We start from the raw sequence: 12,672 nt of genomic DNA, 5'->3' as shown, positions 1-12,672 counted from the left end.
CATAGACTGGTGTCCTGCAAAATTGTGCGTCTTTTGTCTCTCTTATATGCACTAAACTAGTGGGAGAATCTTGGGGGAGGGGGTATATCAACAGATTCTACAATCCTGACTTCCCCTTCACCTAAAGAATTTGTCTCTCCAGTATCTGAACTAGACAATGGTAAAGCCCTGGAGGAATTGTCTGACTTTCATGTCAGTGTCACACAGTTGTGATGCTAACACAACAGGAGATCTGCAGGCAAAAAGCAGCGAGTGGTCCAATACCGTACACAAGACTACTGCAGAGTGACAAATCATAGGCAGAGCCATATTTCTGAATTAACTTCTACATTTTAGTTGCACAAGGAGTAGCTTGCAGGGTTAGACAGAATCTAAATCAAAGCTATGTCAAGTATCTCTTACAACAGCCCACACTGTTAGCTTGAGCTGTGATGATTGAATTGACAGGTTTGGACTCCAAGCCCTTCAGAGCTTTCATGCCAATTTGACAGGAACACTAGCCTTTAGGGATCATTGCTAGGAATAAAAAAAAAAAAAAAAAAAAAAGCCCACTTCCCCGGCATATAAAACACAAAAAAACGAGGGAGATGGAGGGAGGGAGTAGCTGCTATAACAGTTATCTTTCAAACATCTACAGTTATGGCAAGTTTACTCACACAACTGTTCCATGTTCTTAATACTGACTGCTGCATTTGCCTAAGTTATACAAGTATATTACTATAATTTAGAATAACTGAGGTGGAAGGGTCAAGAGCTCCTGGATAATGGTGCCAGCAAAGCCTGCCCTTGACCTGGAAAAGGAATCTAGTTTGCACTGTTTTGTAAAAGTATACAGAGGACAAAACTGCTGCTTCTAGAATACTTCTGAGTCCAACTGTTTCAGACAAGGGAAAGCCAAAGACCTGGTAAAATATGCCTTGACCTTGTCTGGAATAGTTGCGATGTAGTGGGAACAACAAAAAGTAATAGCCTGAGACAAGCATTTGGAAATGGTCTAATTTGCAACAAGTTGTCCTTTGTTCATTTCTTGTGAAGGCAAGAACTGATCTGAAGCTCTGAAAGATTTTGTTCGGTCAAGATAGTACCAGAGCTGCCTGTGGACATCCAATGTATGAAGCTTTTTTTTCCCCTTCATTTCTATGTTCGGGAAAGAACACATGGAGATGGATTAATTGGCTTAAAGTAAACCTGCATATCATTTTGGGCATAAAAGGAAACTAGGACTCAAAGAAATCCACATGATAGTAACTCACAAATACTGTAAAACGAAAGAAACACTAGCCTAGAATGGGTGTATTTGCTTATATGCGATTTTTCTCGTAGCAGTCTCTCTTGCCTCTAGCACCTGCTACACGTCCTCATAAAACAGGCACCTAAAAGGAATTGAGACGCCATCATCTAGCTGTCAATTGTAGTTTCTTGGGGTCAGGATGTATCCGGCACCCCTGTTCTTGTGTGAGCAAATCCAATCTGTGAGGAACCTTATGGCAATCACCCCTGGCCAATTCCAAAAGACAGAAGTCAGCATAATAACCTTTGGGAAATCCTCCTGAATCTTGGATATCAGTGGAAAGGGTGGATAAGCATACAGGAATAAGGAAATACAAAGGAATCGGTCTTCCCAGGCCTTTGCGCATGGAGTCCTGGAATATAATTTTGTCAGTTGACTGTTTAGAAAGGGCAAAAAGATCTACCCAAGGAATTCCCCAGAGATGATTTAAATCCTGGAAGACTCACTAATTCAGTTTCCATTTGTGAGGGTTTGCCTTGGTCTTGCTCAGCTTGTCTGCATCACAATTCTGTTGTGATGGAATGCAACATCCCCTGTACAGACTGCTCTGTCAACCTACATTCCATGCTAACATGGCTACTCTGCAAAGTGGGTAAAATCCAATTCCCTTTCACGTACTTATGTATCACATCACTTTGGTTTTGTCTAACTACTTTAAGAGATCCTGAGAAACCTTGTGGTAGGTTTGGCATAATGTTTAAAGTTTTCACCTCATAGGCACAAGAAACAGGATTTGATTATGACCTCGGGTTATCGGCTAGGCTTAAAATGGCTCTTCAGGGCAGTTAATCGAGTATACACATGAAAACCGAAAATTCAGAGAGAGGAGAGCTTTTATAAGATCTAGCATCTCTTATGTTTATTTTGGTTGGTCTTTCTTGTACCGAGACCCTGCAATTTCATTCCTCTTGACGCTGTCCCGCAAGCAAAGTCCAAGGCGTCAGTAGTGACTCAATGCTTTGGAGCAGGAGAGGAGAATGGGAGACAGACACCGAAATTTGATGTCACCAAGTAATTTTCATTTTAACAAATCCCAGACCTGGAATATGTAAAGGCCATGGGTGTCAACGATTGGGCCAAAAGATCTCAGATACTAGTGTGACTTTCTCATGTTGAGTCTCGCTAGAGGTATGAGTATCATGGATACCATAATATGCAGAATCCTGAGGCATTCCCAAGCTGAGACTAAAGCCTGGGTGGGAAAAACCCTGAAACAAACCTAAACAGAGAGCTATTTTTCGAGTGGAAGAAAAGCTCTTCGTACTGAGGTGTCTGGCTGGTACCCCTGAAACACAATCCTGTACGATGAAGTCAAAAAAGACCTTTGAATGTTCTCTTGGAATCCCAGCCTGTCTAGGAAATCTCTTACCTAACACAGACTCCTGACACTTTGTAAAGATAAATCCGATAGTATATAGAAAAATGTGAATACCCTGTAGCCTGCAATGTGCTGCAACAGGAACTCTGAACATTCTTGGAACAGTGGATAGTCCAAAGGGCAAGAAAAAGAGCTTAATATGATGACATTCAAAACTCTAAGAAATGCTTGAAATATGGATGAAAAATTGTGACATGCATCTTAAATTTAAGGTTACTAGAAAGCTCAAATGAGGAAGCAGGGGCTGTGAAGTGAAAGCATTTTCAACTATCACAAACTGATTCGGGAAAGAAAAATCCAGAACTGCTCATGGAATTTTCGTTCTTTGGCACAAACATACTTGAGTAAAAATTCTTTCCCCATCTGGGGGAGGAATAAAGGTTTCATTTACTCCTTAAGACAGCATATGTTGCAGGACAGGAGGAAAAAAAACGTTTGTTCTGGAAGAGGAGGAAGAATCCTCTGGATAGGAGGAATTTCCTCCCACTGCCATCTGTAACCTATATGGATCACAGTCAGGACCCATTTTTCAGAAACAATCTGCTGCTAGAGAGACAGAAACGGATATTCAGACTGGAAGAGGTAAAGGACTGCTAGGGTGGAGGTAGGAGACAAGGTCCCTTATACAGTCATTCTGCCCTGTCCTTTCTGGGGGGGCGCTGCTTTCTCCATGGGACCTTCTGCCATTGTTTTTTTTAAACATCTGCTTACCAGCATTCTGCAGTGACTTTTTTCCTTGCCATATTTGGATGAGGCAACGCAAAACCAGTTTGAAAATTTAGAGGAGGAGGGCTGAAAAATCCAATTCCCTAAATCAGCTCACCTCTCTCATCACACTTACAGATAATCTCAACACAGGGTTTAAAAACAATCTCTTTCCAAAGAGAATTCAATTTTTCATTTTTGACATCTTGTGGAGAATTCTAAGAATGCAACCAGGCAAGCAAACCTCCTCAAAATAGTACTAGTGGCAAACGTTTAGGTAGTAGTATTCACAGTAATAAAAGTACTTCAATGAGTAGGGACCTGTGAAACAGAAAATACACAACACAGAATTTTCCTCAAGAGGAAACTGCAATCAAAACATTCCTTAAACTTTCACAACTAGTCAGTACAGACTATCATACGAGCCTAAATAAAACCTCAGTGTTTTCCCAATGAAAGCAATGGCTCATCCAGGAAATAGTCTCAGAGAAAAATCCCTCAGTGAGACTCTGATACCACACACTCCTCAAAATCTGAATTAAAAGACTGCACCTGTCTCTTTATAATCCACTACAGATTCCAATTCGTGAACCTCTTCCAGGAAAGAGGAATCCTTTTCTTTTATTAGAAATCATCTTAGATGAAAGGTCAATATTGTGTGCAACACTCTGAGCCAAGCTAAGTATACTTGTCCAGAAAAAGTGACAAAAGCTAAATGTTTAGTTTTCTGCGACAGAAGATTAGTGCAAACACAGCTTTGCCACCAACAGCTTCCTCAGGGATGGGTACAACATTCTGGCTAAGCAGGGGCACATTTCCTGTCCCTTCTTCCATGACCAAAATGTTATCCCTGGCCCAATGAGGGGTTCCACAACAATCGCAGAGGATGTAGTTAACCCCAGTCTATTGTGGCTGTACGGGACACACCACCAGAGGAAACCAAAGCAAAATATGGGGGAGTCTGAGGAACCAACTTTGGTCACAGAAGTCCCCTATCTGCAGCTGTGGCAAATTACCACCATGCTGTAATGGCAAAGGCTGCTTAGTTAACTTTTCATTTTTGTGGCTGAAAGAAGATCAGAGCAAAGGACTGACTTTGCTCCATTATTGTGCCAAAAAAGGTACTAGTAAAGTAAAACGGGGGGGGGGGGGGTCCACAAAAAAACACAGTAAAGAGCACTATAAACACTTTCCCCAGCCCCCAAAAGTAAAGCAAATAGTAGTTTAATAACTTTTTACCACAAGAATAAAAAAAAAGTGTGCTCTTGTTTAGAAGCACATAAAATTCATGAGACAGTCAAGGAAAATATCTTCCTAGCTTAAAATTAGTTTTTCATAAAAAAAACTTAGTTTAAGCAACTTCAAAAGTAATGAGGAAATTTTATCCCCTAAAGGGAAAGTAATCTGCCCAGCAATAGAACAGGGTTAACTTGGCATTGATTCTTGAAAGCCTGCAGTGCCCAAATCTTTTTAGTCAACTAAAGTTGCGGCTTACTTAATGGTTCGGGCATGTGGTAGGTGCCCTGAAGCTTTGGAGGTTGGCCAGCTATTATATTCAATGGTTATAACTCATAAGTTAAAGCTACTTCAGCAGCGATCAATAAGAAAGGAAAGTTGTGTAAAATCTTACCATAACCATAGATGTCCTTCTCTTCCATGTTACAGTATTTTACTTGAAGTCTTACCCTCCTTCTTCTCCAGTTAATCCGGCCAGGTTTTCCAAAGATTTTCAGCACCTCTTGGTGCGGATGTCTGCCTGACATGGCAGCAGGTACATGGGCCATAAAGGTGATGTCTGCACGCACCAGCCCTCAAAATAAGAAACCCCAGTCGGAGCTAGTCCTGTGAGGGCATATGCTGTCCAGTGTCACCCAAGAGAGGAAGTGCAGTAATACAAGAGGGAAGGTGGGAGGGAAGGAATACTGCAATATGGAAGAGGGCATCTACGGTTATGGTTAAGATTTTACACAACTTTCCTGTCCTACTCCAATGTTGCAGCATTTTACTTGTGGGCAAGTAGCACATCTCACTGAGGAATGGGAGGTGGCCTAGTTGAAGTTCCCAAGAATCCGTGTAGGATAGCCCTAGCAATCCCCACCCTAGCTCTGAAGATATGGAGCAGTTTGTAGTGTTTGGTGAAGGTGGGTACCGAGGACCAAGTGGCTGCCCCCAGTATAGAGTTGGGGTCTAGTCCTTTAAAGAAAGCTCCAGAAGAGACAATGGCTCTGGTGGCGTGGGCCTTGACATTGCCCTGCAAAATCTTGCCATGGTGAAGGCAGCAGAAGAAATGGCCTGGGAGACTCAGGCCAAAATGGTTTGTTTGCTCACTGTTTTCCCCAAGGCCCTGGGGTGGAAGAAGACAAACAGCTAGTCAGATTTCCTAAAAGGTTTACTTTTATGTAGATACAACCTAAGTTGTCTGTGGACGACTAGGGAATGCAGCACTCTCTCACTATCCCCTTGTGGGTTAGGGAAGAAGGTAGGCAGGTGAATGGCCTGGTTCAAGGATAGGTCATTCACCACTTTGGGAATTAATGATGGATTTGTCCTGAGGGTCACTGTCCAGGTGCAAAATTAGGAAAGGTGGAGTAGACATAAGAGCTTGCAATTCAGAAACTCTTCTGGCAGAGGTCAGAGCTGCCAACAATACAGTTTTCCATCTGCAAAACTTTAAAGTGGCCTTGTCTGCTGGTTCAAAATGAGCTAGAGTGAGTTTCCCTAAAATACAGTTAAGGTCCCAGGGAAGGGGAGACTGTTTCCTGGGTGGTCTCATGTGCAATACACCCTTGAGGTCTCATGTGCAATACACCCTTGAGGAAAAGTTTGGAGAGGAGTCTGGATGCAAGGGGTGGATCCATGGGAAGGAAGAAAGAAATAGCAGACAAGTGTGCCTTCAGGGATGAGTAAGACAACCCTGTCTGCATGAGTTCACACAGGTATAACCGGATGAGAGGCATATTGCTTCAAAGCAGATCCAACTGTCTTCTATGACACCAGATAGAAAATATTTTCCATTTAGAGAAATGCAATTTCCTAGTGTTAGGTTTCCTGTTCTCCTGCAGGACAGCGAGCAGTTCCTCGTTATATAGGTGTCTGAAGAGGATCAGAATCCTATCCATCACAGGGTGAGGTGTAGGGATTGCCACTGTGTGTATCCGAGTCCCCTTGTGCTGTGTGAGCAGGTTCACTGAGGGGGGGGGGGTAACTTGTGCTGATTGCCCTTGGACAGGTGAAGAAGGGGGAACCAATGTTGTCTTGGCCAGTAGGGAGTCACCAGGAAGATTTTCAGCGAGTCCTGTTGAATTTTCAGCAGGACCCTTTGAATCAGAGGGAAAGGGGGAATGCATACAGGAATTTCCCCTTCCATGTCATCGAGAAGGCATCTGTTGCTAATACCTTGGGGTCTGATGTCCTGGCACAATAGCTAGGAAGTTGCCTGTTTATGCAGGAGGCAAACAGGTCTATTTGTGGAATACCCCCACCTTTGTACCAGATTCAGGAATACATCCCTTTGCAGCATCCATCTGTGGTTGTTTGAAATGGTTCTGCTTAGGTGATCTGCCTAGGAGTTGTGCAGGGATGGAATGTAGGCTGCTTGGAAGGAAATCCCGAGAGGTAGCCAGTTCTCACAACTGCAGAGCTAAACTGCATAGAAGGCAAGACTTGGTCCCGCCCCTGCTTGTTGAGATACCACAGAACTGTGGTATTGTTTGTGAATATTTTTAGAGGCCCCTGCTCTAGGTAGGGCTGGAAGGCCAGTAGAGCGAGCAGGATTTCCCTTCTAGGGAAGGCACCAGTAATTCCTTTTTGGACGTGCCATCCACTTGAGATTGTGTGGCTTCCTCAGATGTACCCACTTTATCTACACCGGCAGATGCCAGGACCCTCAGAAAAACTGACATTTGCTACAGACTGAGGTAAGGCTGAGAGGCACAGCAGATGAAGTAGGCCGCACAGACCTGACCCTCTTCCTAGGCAGTTCACAGGGTGCGTCAGATGTGGCCTCCATCCCCAACGCTAACTGCTTTCAGCGCTAATTCTCTAGATATAGGTGTAAGGCCTGCAACTGGAGACGTAAGGTCTTAGGGACAAACGAACGGCAAATGGAGCAGTTCTCGTGGTCGTGTTCCTTGCCTAAAGAAAAGAGACACTGGTCATGGGTGTGTCTGTGGGGAATTTGGCGACCACACTTGCACTTGCCCTTACTGGATGACATGAATAATCTATAAATATCAACAAATAGGACTGAAAGAATCCCCAGCGGGGTACTTAACTGAAACTTTTTTCGATCCAACGTCCAACAGAAGCAGCAGCACCTGGCATACGACTGACAGCTGCAAAGTTCTGGGAGATGGTGCATGCAGACATCACCTTTATGGCCCACGTACCTGATGCCATGTCAGATGTCCGATGCACCAAGAGGGACTGAAAATCTTTGGAAAACATGGCCGGATGAACCAGACAAAGAATGGTGAACCCACAAGTAGAATACTACAACACTGGAATAGAAGGACATCATCACATAACCCTATCAATTAGGTGCACTGATACAGTTTCTCTTCTCTGCATTAAAAGTAGTGCACTACTGTTTCAAAACGCTCTGCCCTCTCGCCCACTTTTTTTTTTCTTTAATAGCAGCTGCTGACCTGCTGATATCAGCAGGAATGACTGCTGAAGACAGATTATGGGAATTGCCTAAAAGGAAAAACTACAGATTTCCCTGTGTCTGTAGTATGTCATGTGGGGGAAGGGGGGCATTCCTCTGCCAAGAATGTGAGAAGTTAAGCTTAAAGCAAGTGGGTTGGATTTCCCTTCCTTTGATTCCAAGGCAAGGAACTGGCAGTTTTATAGAAGTACATGCGTATTCAGAAGTCTAAGCGTAGAATCAAACTGTAGGAGAGTGTGGAATTTAATTGCGGTCACGTGCTACCATTTGATAAAGAATATGTAAACAAAATCTATTAAGGCTGAAGACTACATGCACATACTTCAATGAATGGTTCTGATTCAGATGGCCAGTTAACTGCCATTAATACTCCTTTGAGCAGCTATCAATACAAGAAGCAGTGGGAATGGATAACAAACAAGCACCTATAACGTGGCATAAAAAAAAAATGTGAGCTAATAAGGTTACTTAATTTACATAATTTCTGTCCTGGCAAGTGTGCGCATGTACTTCATTCAACACAAAATAGTCATGCAAAGGCTAATACTACACAAATACATTTTGTACTTGCTACCAGATATTAAGACTCTACTTATCCATCACCAGCCTGTGATGTTTTTCACACTATACTTAATGGTGTCTCTACTGAGTAATCTTCCACAGTTCTTTTCATGCCCACTTTCACTAACACTTATTTTATAAAAGCAGTCGAAATGGTCAAATACAATTTATGCAAGAACTTTCTGGTAAGGCATAAGAAGTCCAACAAGATAAGGAATATTAAATGTATTAGAAAACTAACTTTAAATGCCTAAACACAAACATTTGTAGAACATACTTCACTTCTCACTAATGTGATTAGACAGTACAATCACAGTACACTATACTTTTGCACTCGGTGTTTCCACTCACCTTGGAGTCTGCTGATAAGCCACATGAGTTGCTTCTTGGAGATGTTGGTCCAGCTGAGGTCAAGGGTCACAGGCTGCCTACGGATAATTCCACTTAACATTGCAGGAGTGATAGATTTCCTGCGGCTCAAGTCAATCTTGGTCCACAGGCGTTTGTCACAGCACCTGTAATGAGGATAGATGTAAAATATTATAACTGCATAAAAAAAAAAAAAAATTCAAACGTTTTTGCTCAGTTTGTGCATGGAACAGCAACGTATCTCAGCACAATCTCATTGCATCAAGTGCTCCTACATTTATATTACATCTAGCTGCAGCATGGCAGGGTTTGGGCTGACGGGGAAGTTATCTGTGTTCAAAGTTACAGCAGGCATAGGTAAATCCCCAGGGTTCCTAGTACTGCGAACACTTAGGCTGTCGAACGCTTAAATGTCGACACCTAAACAAACGCTCAAAACCACGACCGGACAATTATGCAATTCTTTTTCCAGGGAAAAAATCTGCTTGGCCGTCATCAGGGATTTGCCCTTTTCCCCGATGTAGAGCGATCTTAGAGTTGGTATATTTAGTTGGGGGGGGGGGGCACAACCCCCCTCCCCCATTTGATTAGGGTTTTGAGAGTATATTCTTTTTGTGGGCCAAGCGAATTGTTTCACGGGGAAAATATTTGCATAATTGGCCGATCGCAGTTTTGAGAGTTTGACATTTAGGTGTCAAAGTTACGGCGTTCGACAACCTAAGGGTTCGACGCCGTAATATAGATGCAATCCCCATAATATCATGTTAGTCCTTCCTCATTACTCAAGTAGCACAAATCTGCAGTGGTTATACTTGGTAAACAAAATTCAATACTTCTAATCCTGACCTATATTTAATTCAGCTTTACAGTGTCCTGCAGTACAAATAGTATATTTAAATGCGTTTTAAACATAAGCTTCATTACCATTCTTGCCAAATCTTACCCTGTAACTTTATATCATTAAGCCTGTCACATCTGGCCTGTTAGTCACTGGAACACTAGCGCCATTACCAGAAAGGATCAGAGGAAGACTAGAGCTTGAGAACAGATCATATAATGGAATCTGCACTTTTATCCCAACATATCTGACCCTCCAGTAGCAACTGTCGGGCATATTGTCAGGCTACAGCCTGCAATGCTCGCCTGATGGGCAAATGTACTTCAGCTACAGTGCAAAGTGTTGCTTGGCAGGTAGACTACTAACTTTTAGCCACCCCATCCTCCTGCTGCAACACCATCCATATTTCAGTAAGTGACATCACAGCAGAATTTAATCCACCCCCAAGAACGGGAGAGCAGACTGTCACCAACCTCCTCCAGCATCTGCCAGGTCAGTAGAGCTGCAGTTAGAGCTCTGATCCTCTGCATTACAGAGCTAGTACGTTCTAGCCAATTTTTTTATTAAAATTTCAAAGGCCAAGCGGTTTGTGGACTAGTCCTTGAATTTGCATAGAGAGAACAGTTGTGTAAAATCTTATAACCATAGATGACCTCCATGCTGCGGTATTCTAGTTGAGGGATTTCCTGCCCTCAGGCGACTCGTATGTCGGCTCCTACACAAAAGCTTCAGCTTGGCTGCTGCACCGTTGTGTGGGACTTCAGACGCAAGGCAATAAACTAGGGGTCTTAAATGTGACGTCTGCATGCACAATCCTCAGAAAGTACAGTTCTGTACACTTACCATAACTGTAGATGTTAGAGTGTATTCACTGTTGCAGTCATCACATTTGGGTTATCTGCTTGCAGTAGCCCTCAGTCGGCCTGATTATCAAAGTCTTGGGTCCTGCATCAGTTACTGTCTCATCTTCCGTGACGTCAGGTAGTCAGAAGTATAAAGCATGCAGCTGATGCCATTACATCAGTTTTTCTTGCCCCAGATGTCAGGTGCCCCCATTAATGGGAAGCAATTAAAAAATATATATCTATATATATCTATATCTATATATATATATATATATATGGGAAGCAATTAAAAAATATATATTTATATCTATATCTATATATATATATCTATATATCTATATATCTATATATATATCTATATATATATATATATATATATATATATATATATATATATATATATGGGAAGCAATTAAAAAATATCTGCAAATACAACAAGAAGTTTTTAAGTATAGTAAAGGAGAACAGAGGTGTAGCCAAGGAAGACAGGAGGTTGGAGGGACGGCAAAGTACAGTTGTGTATACTTACAATAAATGTAGACGTTCGAGGGTATTCACTGTTGCAGTCATCACATTTGGGTTATCTGCTTGCAATAGCCCTCAGTCGGCCTGATTAAAAAAGTCTTGGGTCCTGCGTCTGTTGCTGTCTCATCTTCCGTGGTGTCAGGTAGTCAGGGGTATAAAGCATGCAGCCGACGCCATTTTACTAGTTTTTCTTGCCCCAGATGTCAGGTGCCCCCATAACGGGAAGCAGTTGTATACAAGGTTACACCTCCAACAAAAAGCAAATACACCAGAAAGCTTTAAGCATAGTACACAAGAATAGAAGTTCAGACAATAGAAGTCAGGGGGCTGGACGGAGGGTAACCAGGACTGCAACAGTGTAACCAGGACTGCAACAGTGAATACACTCGAACATCTACATTTATGGTAAGTGTACACAACTACACTATGTTCTTCAGGTTTCACTGTTGCAGTCATCACATTTGGGTAGATTCCCAAAGCTAAGGATGGGGGGAGGCAATTAGATAGCATTAGGACCCGCTATAAGGCCCTGCAGGGTTGCAGTGGCAAAGCCAGCTCTGGATTTAGAAAAAATTGGTAAGTGGTACTGTTTGGTGAAGTTTTGTACCCGACTCCAGGTAGTAGCTTCTAGGGTGTCTCTGGTAGGGAAACCTCTGAGAAAGGCTGTAGAGGTAGATACAGCCCTGGCTCAATGTGGCCTTATCCCCTGTGGGGTAGGTTTTCCATGGCGCTTATAGCAGAAATAAATGCAATGGCCAATCCACTTAGAAATGGTTTTCTTTGAAATAGCTTTTCCCTCTGCTCCTGTAGCAACTGCAACCAGCAGCTGTTCAGATTTCCTTTGAGGTTTACTCCTGACCAAGTAAAATCTAAATGGTCTATGCACGTTCCAAGGGATGCAGTATTCGTTTCCCTTTGTTCTGTGGATTAAAATAGAAAGTTGGCAAATGAATGGACTAATTAAGGGCCACACTGGATACCACCTTGGGCATGAAGGAGGGATTGGTCCTGAGGGACACCCTGTCCGCATGAAAGCTGATGAAAAGCTCCACAGCCATGAGGGCCTGAAATTCAGACACCCTTCTTGCTGCAGTGATGACTAGAAGGGAAGCTGTTTTTCAAGAAAAAAATTTCAACTCTGCACTTGCAGCTGGGTTGAAGGGAGGTAGAGTGAGCTTTTCCAATACAAAGGTATGGCCCCAGGTTGGAGTAGGAGCTCTCCTGGGTGGTCTTAAGCTTTTTGGCCCCTCTGAGGAATTGCTTCAGCAGCGGATGAGAAAAGAGGGGTGGTTCTGTATTGCAATGAGTTGAAATGGCTGAGGCATGAATTTTGATGGATGCAAAGGAAAAGCCCTTTTGAAGCATCTCAGTTAAGTATTGAATAATCTGAGGTAAACTGGGAGCTGCTGTGCCCGTCCCATGAGTTTGGTTCCAGGAACAGAATTTCTTCCATTTTTCAGCATAGTATTTTCTAGTAATAGGCCTCCTTGCCTC

General features: G+C 42.8%; 1 protein-coding gene across 1 annotated transcript in view; it reads right to left on the bottom strand.

Moving 5' to 3' along the window:
- The window catches only part of FBXL19 (F-box and leucine rich repeat protein 19), a 1,144,361-nt gene that overhangs the window by 473,567 nt on the left and 658,122 nt on the right, over positions 1–12,672 (bottom strand). Inside the window, exon 6 of the mRNA XM_044086223.1 lies at positions 8,953–9,116. Within this exon, the coding sequence (XP_043942158.1) occupies positions 8,953–9,116 (164 nt within the window). The remainder of the gene's footprint in view (positions 1–8,952; positions 9,117–12,672) is intronic.

Source organism: Protopterus annectens, chromosome 10.part0 (assembly GCF_019279795.1).
Source record: "Protopterus annectens isolate FY-2018-M chromosome 10.part0, PAN1.0, whole genome shotgun sequence".
NCBI classification, from domain to species: Eukaryota; Metazoa; Chordata; order Ceratodontiformes; family Protopteridae; genus Protopterus; species Protopterus annectens.
Note: the sequence above shows the minus strand (reverse complement) of the source record. Positions and strands in the feature narration are given on the sequence as shown.